The 15694-nt window shown below is 36.5% G+C and overlaps 1 protein-coding gene across 4 annotated transcripts in view; it reads right to left on the reverse strand.

Moving 5' to 3' along the window:
- Nucleotides 1–5238: 5238 nt before the first annotated feature.
- HEPACAM2 (HEPACAM family member 2) overlaps nucleotides 5239–15694 on the reverse strand; it is a 33784-nt gene continuing 23328 nt past the window's right edge. Inside the window, exons 4-9 of one of the 4 annotated variants that reach the window (XM_060156083.1) lie at nucleotides 13532–13657; nucleotides 13419–13443; nucleotides 13289–13326; nucleotides 11856–11929; nucleotides 8750–8859; nucleotides 5239–5852 (exon numbers count right to left, since the gene is read on the reverse strand). In XM_060156083.1, coding sequence (XP_060012066.1) covers nucleotides 5849–5852; nucleotides 8750–8859; nucleotides 11856–11929; nucleotides 13289–13326; nucleotides 13419–13443; nucleotides 13532–13657 — 377 coding nt within the window. In that variant the 3' untranslated portion in view covers nucleotides 5239–5848. Of the gene's footprint in view, nucleotides 5853–8745; nucleotides 8860–11855; nucleotides 11930–13288; nucleotides 13327–13418; nucleotides 13444–13531; nucleotides 13658–15694 lie in introns of those variants that run through there. The other 3 variants (XR_009541829.1, XM_060156085.1, XM_060156084.1) reach the window with 3 other exon arrangements.

Below are 15694 nucleotides of genomic sequence, written 5' to 3' on the forward strand. Positions count from 1 at the left end.
AATAACTGAGAGGAGTGGAGATAAGCAAACTATCCGACAAAGAGTTCAAGGTAATGATCATAAAGATGCTCAATGAACTTGGGAGGAGACTGGATGAACACACTGAGAATTTTAACAGAATTAGAAAATATGAAGAAAATCTAAACTGAACTGAAGCATACAGAAAAAAAACAAAAAAACACCTATAAGCGATCAACTGTAGATTAGGTGATACAGAGAAGTGGATCAGTGAACTGGAAGACTTATAGATAATGGAAATCACCCAGGTTGAACAAAAAAAAAAAAGAAAAAAGAAAAAAGAATTTTAAAAAATGAGGACAGTTTAAGAGATCTCTAGAATAACATCAAGCATTACAGGAGTTCCAGAAGGAGAAGAGACAGAAAAGGGGGCAGAAAACTTATTTGAAGTGGTAGTAGCTGAAAACTTCCCTAACCTGGGAAAAGAAACAGGCATCCAAGTCCAGGAAGCAAGGAAAAATGGCTCCCAAAGTTATCAAGTGCCCTGAGAGTCAGTCTCAAAGAACTGGAAGACTATTGGAAGCAGTAATTTATTTGCCTCCTATCCCTGGTGTCTTCATTAAATATACAAAGCATAGGTAATGCAATTCATTACAATTCAAAAACCATTTATTGTCTGTGTTCTAAAGTGCATATAATGGGATGGATGCCATATGGGACACTCAGAGGAGATGGCTGTCATGGGGGCATGGTCTCTGAAGTCCCCACCACTTCAGACAACTGGTTTTTGTAGAACTTAAGCAACTGACTGCTCTGAAGCTTCAGAAAGCCTCTGCCAACAACCTAAAGTGGAATTCTGCTGCAGGAACCATCTGCCAGTTTATGTCCCATTGTGTGGTGAGCAATAGAGCTGTCATCTTCACTAGGAGCATATTCAAACGAGAAAGTTCTCAGACACAAACAAAAACCAAACAAATATAGTCAGTCCTCCACATCTGTGGGTTCTGCATCCATGGATTCAACCATAGGTTGAAGACATCCGAAAAAATATTCCAGAAAGTTCCCCAAAGCAAAACTTGAATTTGCCGTGCAGGCAACTATTTACATAGCACTAACGTTGTGTTTACAACTATTTACATAGAATTTACATTGTGTTAGGTATTATAAGTTATCTAAAGATGATTTAAAGTATAGGGGACGATTGTGTAGGTTATATACAAACACATTTTATATAAGGGACTTGAGCAAATCTTTTCATTTCCTGAGTATTTGTTCCTTCATCTGTAAAGCAGGTATGTTTGTTCTAGCCCACAAGGCTCTTGTGAAGATCAGTGGGGGTAGTGGATGTAAAAGTATTTGTAAACTTCAAGGTTAACACAGTAATTCCAGTAAAAAGTGTACCTGGCAGATGAGAAGGAAGGAGAGTACCAGTGTTAAATCCAAGTGCTGTGTCTGATTTCTGCCTACTCATGAGAAAGGAATCTCTGCTTTCTTACTGCCTTATGAAACTAAAACATACACATTCATATGTATATGAACATGAACTTTAGAGGAATATGTAAGAATGACAGAGAAGTTCACAGGGATGCATAGAGGTAGAAGCATACAGAAGCAGAAAATTAAAACTTTCTAAAAATAAGTTAAATCTTTAATAACATAGTAAAATAGCTACCTATATGCCATGTACTATTCTATCATTCAATTTTATTAAACAGAACCTTATAAGGTGCATGATCTTATAAAACTGAGGGATCACATAAATCGTCTTAGAGTGTATTTTGCAGTTTATTTTAATTGAAATTGTCTTATTAATATGGAAGTGCACAAATGTCAAAGAAACAAGGAAAACTTTTATTCATAAGTATTTTAATTTTTGCTTAAAATTCTATCAGTAGGATATATTCTTTCAAAATAATAAGCAGGAGGAATACGAATCTATTCCAAGTTAGAAGCAGTAATATGAAGTTAAAAATTTTAATTAACAACAGCCAAGATTATGTTTAGTAATAAGGAAAGAACTTTAGGCTGGTTTTTAAAGATTAATTTGTTAATTAGGTGAACATCTGGGTTGGTTCATCACTTCCCTTGGAAATCTTGATTAATTTATGAGATTTTCATCCCCACTTACTAAAAAAGCAGTGAGTCATCCAGTGTTACACACTAGTGACAGCAAAAGTTAATTGGATTCTAGATCCTTTCAGACTTCTCCCTTCCGCAATTCCTTGCTGCTTTGAGTGGAACCATGCACTGAGTCTGTGTGTTTTTGTGTGTGTGAGAGAGACACAGAAGTGAGAGAAATAGCAAGTGATTGAAAAGTGAGTTTGAAAAAACTAAGTGTATGTGTTTGTATTTCCCTTGGTTGTGGTAAGAAAGTCTGGAGGGATACACAGAACTAGCCTAACCCCAAACCAAAACCAAAAACTAATAAAAACCAGTTACTAGTGCATACTTTCAATAGGATTTTGATTTGTGAATCATGTGAATGTATTATTACCTATTAAAAGGCTGTTTAAGATTGTCTATGTTTTAAAGTGTCCCAGAGTTGGGTCTAGAAAAGAGAACACAGAGATGCAGCAGTAGCTCATTGTAGTTAGGGTCTGCTCTACAAGTAAGAAGACACGTGGTCTCCAGGAGGGGATTCAAACTTGAGAAAGGAGGGGAGAGACAGATGTATCTGGGGTGACTGGGTGACTGGGAAAGCTGACCTGCTCTCTCCTAGCCCTGCAGTAAGATTTCACCCTTTCTTTGGCTCTGACAACTAACAAATCGCATTCAGTTCAGAGGCCCCTCCTTAGAAATCCTCCTGTATATGCCGCATGATCTCAGTGGTATAAAACAATACTCTCAGATGAAGGGAAATTCATCATACTAGTTATTAACCTCATTTCTTCTTTCGCCTTGCCTTTGTAAACTCTAATTTTTCCTTCATCCTGTTTTCTTTATCACCTTTATTTTTGGGGGTGTATTTTATCTTGTTATATTATGCATTTATATGAGCTACCATAAATCCTTTCTGGAACTGGAAGGAGTAGGAATAAACGTATGCATAACTAACCTGGGAAACTGCTAACAGGTTACTTCTGGAAGGTGAGATTACAAGTGATTTTAAATTTTTATCCAGATTTATTGATATATAACTGACATACAACATAGTATAACTTTAAGGTGTGGTGATTTGGTACATGTATATATTGTGAAATAATTATCACAATAACGTTAGTTGACACATCCATCACCTCACATAATTACATTTGTTTATTTTGGTCATGAGAATATTTCAGATCTACTCTCTACAGGTGATTTTAATTGTATATATATATATATTTAACAATGGGCAGGGATTCCTTTTCTAATTAGATAATTTTTTTTTCTTTTTACCAAATGTAGAAGAATATTTGTGGTGGAACTGATGGATTTTTCCAGTAGAAAAATATATAATGGTGGTAGAGAAAGAAAACCGGGAAAGAAGATAGGGTAGGTTGTAAGATTTAGTCTTAATTTTCCTTTCACCATGTTCTTCTATGAAAATATGGGAGGTATAGTATAAATATAGTGGTTCACTTGAAATACGTTTTTAAAAAATGCTATTCTTTTTTATTATTTTAAAAAATTTTATTTCTTCAATTTAAGTATAGTTGATTCACAATATTGTGTTAGTTTCAGGTGTACAGCAAAGTGATTCAGTTATACATATATTATATATTCTTTTCCAGATTCTTTTCCCTTATAGGTTATTGCAAAATATTGAGTAGAGTTCCCTGTGCTATACAGTACGTCCTTGTTGGTTATCTATTTTATATATAGCACTGTGTATATGTTAATCCAAAGCTCCTAATTTAGCCCTTCCCTCCCTTTCTCCTTTGGTAACCATAAGTTTCTTTTCTATGTCTGTGGGTCTATTTCTGTTTTGTAAATAAGTTTACTTGTATCATTTTTTTAGATTCCACATATAATCAATATCATATGATATTTGTCTTTTTCTTTGTCTTCACTTCGTATGATAATCTCTAGGTCCATCCATGTTGCTGCAAATGGTGTTATTTCATTCTTTTTTTACTGCTGAGTAATATTCCATTGTATATATATGTATACCACATCTTCATTATCCATTCATCTGTTGACGGACATTTAGGTTGCTTCCTTGTCATGGCTATTGTAGACAGTGCTGCAGTGAATACTGGGGTGCATGTATCTCTTAGAATTAGAGTTTTCTCCAGATACAGGACCAAGAGTAGGATTGCTGGATCATATGGTAAGTATTTTTAGTTTTTTAAGGAACCTCCATACTTCTTCATAGTGGCTGCACCAATTTACATTCCCACCAACACTGTAGGAGGGTTCCCTTTTCTCCAACAGCCTCTCCAGCATTTATTTTTTGTAGACTTTTTGATGATGGCCATTCTGACCACAGTGAGGTAATACTTCACTGTAGTTTTGATTTGCAAGAAATGCTACTCTTTTGATTTTTCTCCTTTATAAAATAATAGGCCATTAGACGTCTAATGGCCTATTATTAAAGTCAGAAAATATAATCATATTTCTTCTTTTTTAATAGTTGCAAGGTGAATCATTTTATGGACCTAATGTCACTAATGTCATTTTTAAATCCCCCACTGTTGTATATTTAGGTTGTTTCTACCTTTATTTAGCTAGAATAAAATTCTAAAGAGTGGCATTGGCAGGTCAGAGTGTCTGTAGCCAATGTCAGTAAACACAAATTGACATAATCTTTCATCTTCAAGATCTACAAGACTGACTGCTCCATTCCCACTCCCTGGGACTCACTGTACCCTGAAGAGTTATCCATGCCACTCTGTATACCTGCTTCTCTCTAGGTCTCAGATCACCTTTCTCTCACAGAGTTTCTGCAACCTAACCCTTGGTAGTTTTATCTGGTACCTTTTATCTAGCAGTCTTGACTAATGATAATTGTTATCTGAATCAGTTATTTCATTTGGGGGTTATAAAATGGTGTTTTTTAATTCTACTGTTTAGTTTCTAACTGATTTTTTTAAACTACAGCAATATACAAGTAGAATCCACAACTCAATAAAGTAAAAAATTCAAGCCTGAAAGTAAATAGTCATGTGAGTGCAAGAGTCTTATTTTAGTAGCTCTCTATGATGCACATTGGGAAATAAGGATAAAAAATCTAATTCTATAATGTTATTTTATGTAAAATTTTTACTCTAAAATACAAAGAATCAAGGCCATATAAAAGCAAAAGCAGAATAATTTATTTGAATCCATCTTTCTTTGAACAAAAATAAAAATAAGACTCTAAGTCATTTCCTTCAGCATTTTACAAGTCTTTTCAAAAACACCATTGGTGATTGACAACCTAGAAGGCACAGTCTTGCTTTTGTGACAATCATCTTTATTATTCTGTGGTACAAATAGCAAGAAGGAAGTTTGGGAATGACATAAAAAAATACAGCAATCTTAACAGTAATGAGAATTTAATAAAACAAAGCCTGCTGAAATTTTTACAAATATAAGGTTTCCACATTTGTAGGTTAGATAGGATAGTGTCGATGCTGATGAAATGGAACATATAGATTAGAATTAATTGAGCGTTGTAGGAAACTTGATACCGAAAAAGTAATTGGAAAGTCCCGTCCTTTTCTTCCTTCTGTCAGGGCAATAAAGACTGTCCGCTGAGAACTCTTTCCCCACCATGCTCCTCTGCAGCACAATGCATTGTGTGTATGCTGGAAAACCTGCAGTCTGATTTTTATAAATGACTCTATTCTGCATTAAAAGGAGTGATGAGTAAGAGGTATCGGGTTTGATTCCTTCACTGATGCTGGATGAATATACATTTTCACTGTTTTTCCTCAATATGTGCTTTCATTATTTCGCTTCAATGCATTGCTTTGCCCATGAATGCTCACCTGGCAAAGAGACGTGTAAAATGTTCTATAGATTTCCAGGTCTACATGTCAAAGAACCTTAAATTCTTTTATTCTTTTCCACAGCTGCAAATAATATGAGTGTTTTGAACTAGTTTAAGAAAATTACATTTACAAACCAATAAGTATAAAGAGTAAGCAATCACTAAATTCTGTAGATAATTTCCTTTTGAAACTAAAAGGTTTACTTACTTGGATGTCCTGTGAGCAAGTCGAGTTCAAAACAAACTGTGCCAAGAGCATTTAATGAGGTCAACAGACAGCATTTAAATAAATGTAGCCATAAGTTCAATAAACAAATAACTGGGCTGAGTAGCAGAATATGAACACAGGCCAACTTACCAATTTGTTAAACACCAGTTCAGTTAGGTAATAGATGCATGTAGTAATGAAAACAACACTGCTAGAATAGTCTAAGAGCCAAAGGAAAAAAATTTTGGCTGTGTTTCTATCTCAGAACCAACTGTCAAATAGAGGTAAAAGAAAGCAGGAAATTACAGTTCTTCACCCAGACCTGGCACATTTACTTTGGGAATGGGGGAGATTCACTAACCACCTATAATACTGCATTATTCATGAAATTGATCTTTGAATTTAATTGGACCTAGAGAATAAAACCATAGGAAAGATAAAGGGTCTCTGAATGTTTAGGGAATGTTTATTCTATTGAGGAATATTTATTCTACTGAGGATCACTGATCTTTAGTTAAAATAAGCAAAGAGGAGCCCACTAAGCTATGAAATCTTCAAAAGACTGAGTCTTATTTAATCTCTGTCCCTAGGACATAGTTAATGACCTGGAGATGTTTGTGGATTGATTGTAAGTAAAACAAGTGCAAAACAGTTTCTAATGAAATAAAGAGAAAATATTCTATTTGTTTGTTTTTAAAATTTAGAATAGGTAACACATCTGTATTCAAGGAAAACAACACTTGTAAAAATGTTGGCTCCTCTTTAGGATGAGCTGGAAGGGAGAAAGAGGAGGAAAAATTTTAAAGAGATATTAGAGAGAAGGGAGACAGTCTTACAGAGAAAGAAAGGCAGATTCAGAGAGGGAAGACATCTCAGGATGGAGGTGAAGTCCAGACAAAGACACACAAAGGGCAACTTCCTCAGAAGATGGGGCAGAAGGAGGTGAGAAGAGAGAGGCTATGGAGATGGGGAGGAGAAGGCACTGGGGCTGGGAGTATGAGGGAGTTCTTGCATGGACTGCCCCTGGAAAGAGCATGTTCTCAACAGCAGTTAAATAGTCCTTTATGTGCTGGAAAAAGAGCTTTTCTGCTTTATTTTTAACTTTCAAAGTTTATTTCTGAAATCAAATTTTATACTCCCAAGAAATTGTAGATACATTGCTCATGTCTGAAAGCAGTCTAATTTCAGAGGATGATTTTTTTTTTTTAATTTAAGGAATCATTTTTTTCACCTGCAAAACCCACCAAATCACTTTATTTGGTGCTCTGAAATTATAGTTGCCATATTCCACAGTTTAAAATCATCATTTATTTCATTGTTAGGAGTCTTAAAAGATAAACCGCAAGTTTTCATTTGGTTTGTTTGCAGGCTAACTGGAAAAATAGATACATAGAATAAAGGACATACAGAAAAACAAATGAATTTAAATAGGGTAATATTTTTGATTGGATACAATCTTAAAATTAGGAAGCAGACATACTCCCAAAATTCTTTATATTCCTTATTTTTAACAAAGAAAAATATCCCTTCATTTTCTATTCTCCAAAGTAAAGAGGATTAGATATCATTTTAGAGAGGTTTTTTTTTTTTAACTGTCATGGAATAACATTCCACTATTGTGTTCTATTAGATTAATAACATAATGCTATAAAGCAATTTTCTTTTCTTTTCAAACCAGAAGCTCCCAGTTCCATCAGAGTCTGCTCCTAATTAACCTGATTCCCTTTTCTCCAGGCTCCCTGAGACAAGAAGGAATGCACTGATGGGGTCCTCTGAGGTGCTCTCGCCACTTATTTAGCCCTTAAATGACTGCATAGTACCCTCAGGACTGGGTCTTCTCCCCGGAAGACCGTTTCCCATGCATTCATCCTAGCTGTTATTTTTGATATTTACCCAGAGGTGTGCATGAATTACTTCACTAGAAGTGTTTCTTTTGCCAAAGCGGAAGTTCCTGTGTGTGGTTATTGATATTCTTTTCAAAGTCTATAAATGACAAATAAAGAAATGATGGAAGATGATTTGTGGCAGTTACGCCTGCAGGCAGCTACAGCCCACAAAAAAGGGAAGTTCATTTCACTATTTCAAAAGGCTGTAGGCTTAGTTTTCCACAAATGGGAAGGGAAGGCGACTGCTTGGTGTCAGCTCCGAGGTTAACTGGATAAGCAGTTTCCTGGCTTTGGCCTCAGCTTAAGTTTCACTTCTCTGGGTGTGAGGCCAGTGGTTTTATTCACTTGGGAGTAGACTGCTTTGAATCTGTGAGAGGTGGGCGTTTGATGGTGACACTGTTGGGCACATTTTGCATGTTTGTTTTTTTCCTGGTCCTATTTGTAGTGATAGATCACTGGCTTTAAAACCACCACAGTCACTGGAAAATCATCAAGATAACCAAGATGGCTTGAGAACTGGTCTAAAGACCCCTTTCTTACCAAGATGTGGATTCCCTGGGGGAAATGCTAGATTCTAGAGCTCTGCATCTGGTTCACTGGCCCCAGAAGATACTTGTGTGTTAGCCTGTTTTATTTATTAAAACTATTTTCAGGTGGGAAAGTGTGTTCAAATGTACAGACACTATAATTTCCTGTTTTAATATTTTTTTCTTCTGAGCCTTTCAATAAACTCTGGGGACAGCTGGGGATGCATGCTGAGTCCTTTCAACGTAGCATCATCAAATGCAAGTTCATACTTACTCTGGATGGTCTTGCTGTTGGGCAGGGATGTGCTGAATAACTTCGTAAATTGTACTGTGCAAATCTTGCCCTGGTACACCATCAGAGGCTGGAACAGATCTCGCTGGCATCTAGAAAATGTGGCACGTTAAAAAGATTGGCAGACTAGTAATAGTATTCCCAGTACGTTGCACAGTTGAAAACAACTGGAAGAGGTTAAGATTAGAAAATTAGAACTATTTAACTTCCCTTCAATATCCATTTCCTCCTTGCTACAGTTCCCTGCACTGGCCCTATGGTAGTTTGTGCAGTGGCATAGCTATGAGGTCAGAGAGGAATAACTGGACAAACCATCACTTTTTTTCTCCATTTAAGAAAAAAGCTGGCAGTACTGTAAAGGAAATACAGTAGAAAAAAATAGCAAAAGAGAAGATATCAGGATAGCTTAGAATCAAAGAGCATATATTACTATCCTTTATATTACATCTCAGTCTTACCTTTCTGACACTAATCACCAATCACGTGTGCAAGGGTGGTTTAGAAAAAAAGGATAACTTAGAGGCAGAAGCCTTCATCACATTGCAAGTTATTAAAGATAGTACCAAGAAATACAGAACACACAAAAGAAGAGGTTTTGGTTTGAATGCAGTAATGGGCTCTAAAAAGTAAGGCTTGGATGTATGTGGAAAGTACAGTAGTGTATGTCTGTCTGGTTAAAATCAACATGTATTTTATTGAAATTGGCATTCATGTTTCATTAACTCCTATTCCTTATATTTGATACTGTTATGCTTGTAAACACTGTTTTCCAATCACTTAGCTAAAGTCTGGTTCCCCTCCTCCTCCCAAACTCGTTCTATTTTCATCGTACTTCTGGCCACTTTCAGTCCTTTATATTTATACAGATCCACCTAGAGGACTCTTTGCCCTTGATAAATCATCTGAAGAGTTCTTTATCTCATTTGACCTGCTAGGTTACTTTGGAATATCTTAGCTTTAGCTTTTTCTGGAAACTGCCTGTTTCTATTCTACTTCTTAAAGCTCTCATGGCAGTCCTAGGCTATTCATCCTAGGACGGAATAGGTGATTCATCCTATCATTTTTGTGTCAAGGGGATTTTGGTTTAGAGTTTTTACTCTTGATTTTCTTTGGTATAGAGGTGTTCAGGGGCTATGATAAAAGCAATCTATAGATAATGACTAACTTACTCAACTAACCTAATATTAGACCTGTTAGCAAGTAATAAATTTCTTCATTTCATGCCATTGCTTTCTGTCCAATTCCCCAAAAGAAGTGCTAAATGGGCAATGAAATGTACAGTAAGTAGAGAGAAGAGGAGTATGCATCTGTACATGTATCAAAACAAACTCAAAGATGATTCTGATTTTTAAAAACTCAAAAAGTTAGTAATCAATTTATTTCCCTTCTTAACTTCAATTTTGAGATCTTGGTAATGTTATTATTATTCCTTTTCTTCTCAAAACCGTTGCATTTAGCTGTTAATCTTCACACATAACTGCCATTCTGGCTGCTTCTCACACAGATCCTCCTACTCATGTCCGGGTCCTTCTGCTCCATGGGTTGTTGGTGTTGGTTTCTCACTTCTTCCCAAAGCACCTGGAACTGCCAATGAAGGACCTCAGCTGATTCCTCAGGAGTTTTCAGCATTGAAGATGGGCATAGTTCCAAGTTGAGTTATTCTACTTAAGACAGATATAAGCGGGGCTTCTGATACGTAATCAAGCACTCATTTCTCTGCCTCAGGTTCTTTAGAACTGTAGTATTTTGAGCAGATAGAGGTCCTCTCAATAAAATCTTGAAACTGAGTACTGATTAATTGCAAGGCTAAATTTAAAGTTTCCTACATAGATCTCACTCCTTTCCAATGCATTCCTAGGAATAAAAACTGACTTCAAAATTCACTTTTAAGTCTTATTAGTTCTTCAGTTTCCTGCTTTCCCATTTAAAAGCCACACCTGAGAGGGGTGCTTTCTGCCATGGTGAGGAGCTGTTTGAAATAACTCATCCACCAAATATTTATTTTTGTCTTTTTGGTTGTAGAAGTGAAGGGTGAGCCAATCCTGCGTGAGACTGAATAGGACATTGCAAAGCTTTTGCAATGCAGTTTTTCTCTTCATCTGTGATGATGTGGGCACTGGTGCTACGACTCACCCATAGGAGGATGAAATCCAATCAATCCCCCTCCATTACTCACGTGGCATTTGAGAACTAAAGCCTGTGGCCAGGTAACTTACTGCTTGAACCTTAGAATCTTATATAGAATTCTCTGAACAAGTGAGGTAACCAATCCCTAACAACAAATATTGATAGTTCTCTTTTAAAAAGGAAAATGAAAATGCCCAGAGGCAAGTAGTCCGTTTCTGGCCCCTTCCTTAAGTGAACTATCATAGGGGAATACGGAAACAGAGGAAAGATCGGTTGTACATAAATCTGTAAAAATATTAATGAGCTGATTAGCTCAGAGAAACATTCTGCTTTCCTGTTAAACAAAACTGATTGCTGAAAAGACCTCGTCTGTGTGGACTGAAAAAAATGGCTTCAACTGTATAAAAGTTCCCGCTCTCACATCTCATGCACCTTTAGGAAAAAATAAAGATATGTACCTGCATACTTTGGGTTTATATGGTACCTTTCTTCTGAAGAGCATAAGGTACCTTCAAGGGTATAATCAATTGTCTTTGTAATGTTCTCATGAGATATGAGGAGGAAATAAAGGGGAAACTGAGCAACAGAGAGAGTCAGTGAAGTGAGAGGCTGCAGTCATCAAAGTGATGCAGAATTATTTAAACCAGGGACTCTTGGTCCCCTATTTATTCACTTCTCTTGACCTTCAACCTAGTTAATTCCCTCTTCCCTGAGCTTACCAGGTAAGGAAAGTTTATGAATTCGTGTAACTTCCTTATTTGTGTTAGCTTTATTGATAGAGGCTGAGAAAGATGCTTTAGCTCCCCAGATCCGGCAACGTCATTCATTACAGAGTGAGTAAACACTGCTGAGGGTAATGCAGCCATCTGACCACACTGCCCACATGCTAAATGAATGCTGCTTACACCTCTGGTGAAGCAGAATGCTACTTCTGGGCTAATTGGCCACTAGGAAAACCAACCCTGGGAACACCAGAAGCATCTGGAAAAGCAACAAATTCATATATTCCAAAGTCATCCAGAGCATCTTCGTGGCCTGAAATGGAAAACAAATACTACTTACAAACCAAATGCCTCAAATTGCTATTGCTATTTTTTAGAAAAACCTTTATAAAACTTATCTTCATGGTTTGCTTCAAGTGGTATGTGTATAAAACCAATTTAACATTTCTTAATCACCTATAGTCATGCTGCCACTAAATAGTATTGGAAATCACTCCTGTTGAAGCTCAGAATTGAAACTGAATTGGGACAATTATTCTTAAAGTCTGATGTGGAAACTGTGTATTATATATTAATACACTGTTTATATATAATATAATATTATATATATATATTATATAAACACATGTGGGCAGCCTTGTCCTTTGTAACGCTCAGTTACCAGACACTTATAAACACCAAGGCTTCAATCTGTCAATCACAGCAGCTCTTAATCCACCCATAATATCTACTGTACTCTGCTAGATCTAAGAGTCCCCCAGGACTAATAAGAATAAATAAGCAACTATTGCTGCCCATACATACAAAACAGAAAACAAGTCCGATGTCACCTAAACTATCAGCAGTAAAATGACAGGAATGGGGTGGTTGGGAGGAACCAGGTGGTCTCTGGGGCCTTTCTGAACTCTGACGGTTTATCATTTGTGAGAAAGGACTAGACAAGAGGAAGAAGACCCATGTTTACTGAGCATCCAGGCATTGTATTAGGCACTCCACCTACATTACTGGATTTAATTCTCAGAGCAACCCTGAGGGGAAGTTATAATCTCTATTGTATAGGTGAGTTGAGGTCAGGAAAAATAATTAATTTTCCCAAGGTGACGTTGGGGGAAAGTGGCACAGATGGGATGGAAACCTAGCTCCTCTGACTCCAAGGCCTGAGCAAAAGCCCCACTGTTAACTTATGACAACTCAGTAGGGAGTCAGAAGTGAGGGGCACCGCTGGGGACAGAGAAGCAGCAAACCTGTGGGACCTCCCTTTCCTCTTCTCCCTGGGAAGGAGCTGCCAGCACTGTATCTGCTTTAGGAACTGACACAGTGAGAGAACCCTTGGGCATTTTCAAAATAATAAGAGGATCAATGGAACAGGATTCAGCAGAACTCAGTGATGGCGGGCAAGTGACAGTCTCTCTGAGCCTTAGTTCTCTTGCCTGTGAAATGGAGTTGAAAGTGCCTTTCAGGCTTATTTTACAGACCTGTGTGACTTACATAAAACTAATACAAGGGATAGAACTTTGTGAAGTGAGGGCAGTCATCCTGGGAAGGGAGTGTTAGTGTTATCTCATGTGAATTCTGTTATGTAAATAGTACATTTTACATATATAATTAATATCAACAATATATATTAATATACATTAATATTGATAATGGCCCCTCTCAGCCCAGCCATTACCTGAAAACGTTTGAGCTTTCCTGTATTCGGTTTCTGGCCTGAAAAGACAAATTGGTGTTTCTGTCAGTCTTAATCATTGAGGAAAAAGCATTCAAGAGAAAAATTATTTTCATAGAAACATATGCATTACCTGCCTTCTAGCTTTTGCTTTATAACTAAACCCAAAAAAGAAAAAACACAGTAAGATACACTTCAGTGCACATATACAACCATTCAAAATTTTTTAAAAAAATTTTAACCTACCTTTGTAGGGTTGATATTTTTTCCATAGGAGGAGAAGACACATGGATATAATCAAAAAGAGTGATATTCCAGTTATACTTGCTAAAGGGGACAATGATTTCCCTTTTTGTGCAAGTTTCTCTATTCCTAAATAAAAAGACAAATATATTTTTATTAAAGATCAATAATAAATTGATCCTAAATAAATAAATCCTAACTGGTACAGTACTGCAAATGTGTGTGTGTGTGTATATATATATATATATATATATATATATATATATATATATATATATATATATATATATATATGGGGGAGAGAGAGAGAGAGAGAGAGAGAGAGAGAGAGAAGTCTGAGTGAGACCAAACAGAAGGCAGGCACTTATTTTAGAATACATACTAAACTCTCTAAGGATATTTGTGATTGGAAATGTGGTGAGCTGTCCAGGATAATACCAATATGTTGTACTAGATGTAGCAAATAGCTCATATCATACTTTTCAATAGTGTTCACCAGCATTTAGCTTGGATCTGTTGGATCTCACTGTATAAAACATCCCCAGATGCTAGGTTGTTCTCTCTCTTTCCATCTCACTCTTTTAACATTGTTCAGGTATGTGGATTTTCTAGGGCAGTGGTATGTAGTTAAAGGTGTGAGAGGGGAGGTGTTCATTTCAAATAATTACTAATTTTTGACCAATAAAGAAATTTTAATCCCTAAAATAGAATGTGTGTATGATTGTCAATAAGACATTTAAAGCCCCACCTTTGACTACAATTCACTGTTTTGCAAGTCATTCCTTTTGTTAATATCTCTATATAAAATATAGTGCTAAAAGCTAACACTTGCTGAGTGCTTATAATACATCAGACTCTGTTCTAAGAGCACATGATACGTATTAACCCATGGAATGTTCACAACAATGTTATTAGGGAGGTAATATTATTATTATTATCCCCTTTTAGAGATGGGAATCTGAGGCTTGCCTGAGGTCACTCAGGTTGTAAGTGGCAGAGTCCAGATGTGCCCCCAGACTCTTGACACTTTGTGCTGCCTCACTTTGATGCTGTTTTGACAAAACTTACTAAGTATGGCAATGTTAACACCAGTTCCAGACTATAACATGCTTAGTCAGAGAGTTAATCTATAAAGTGGAAAGTTGTGTGGCCTTCAACAAAAGCAAGTAACAGATGTCTTCCATGTTATCATGTGAATCAGACATTGATGTGGAAATGAATGGTGGCAGTTGCCTGTCTCTGTCTAGTTTAATGTGGGAGTGAAAGTTATGGGATGTCACTTCCCTTCTGCCGTGGTGGAGAACAGTTTGGAGGATCTGGGTGTGGTGAAGAACATGGTGTGGACTCAACTCTGCAATAAATATCCAGCCTGCACCGTGTTGTCTTCCACCACAAAGCCTCTACTGAGGTCTCCAGCAGCCAAGATAAGGATGAAACTTTAATCTTTCCCTTCTTTCTTTGTGGACCTATATGTACTCTCTCAGCTTTTCTACCTACAATGCTTTCACTTTTTAATCTTCCCAGAATCTTTTCATAATGTAGTGTAGATCATATATGTTAAACTCCAGTTAAAAGTCATGGAAATCATGCTATCTCCTCTAATTTTCCCATGTAATACTGTTCTTGTACTCCCTTTAAGTCCTTAAGAGTTTAAGCAGGTTGCTTTTCATCACCAAAAATCTTTACCATCTCAGATGGTATATTTATAAATTTCTGATATGCATTCAGAGAATTGTGTTCTTAAAATGTTCTTTTTATGGGATTACAATAGCTGTGTAATATTTATTGCTTTTAAACAGATTTTAAGGTAAAGTCCTTTTAGCTTTGGGTGGAAGAAATAAATGCAAGGTAGTATAAAATGGACTAGAATGGCAATTTATTGGTTCTGATCTAGACCAGAACATCACAAAACTTATTAGAAATGTTATTTTTCCTCCTTTTCTCTTGGTTAATAATTTGTAGGAAAAGTTATATTCTCCCACTGTTAGAATGCTGAGCTTTAGGTTTGTAACTACTTTAGCATTTGGGTGATCTCTGTGTGAGGTCTTAGCCTTTCTTCAGATACTGTGCTCCTACTTCACAGGTTTGTTCTCTCTAAAGAGCTGGGCAGCTTTGAATGAGCCACTTGACTCTAAGGGTCTGGATTTTCCCAGTAGTAAAAGGAGG

The sequence above is a fragment of the Lagenorhynchus albirostris genome, chromosome 8 (assembly GCF_949774975.1).
Source record: "Lagenorhynchus albirostris chromosome 8, mLagAlb1.1, whole genome shotgun sequence".
In the NCBI taxonomy this organism is placed as follows: Eukaryota; Metazoa; Chordata; class Mammalia; order Artiodactyla; family Delphinidae; genus Lagenorhynchus; species Lagenorhynchus albirostris.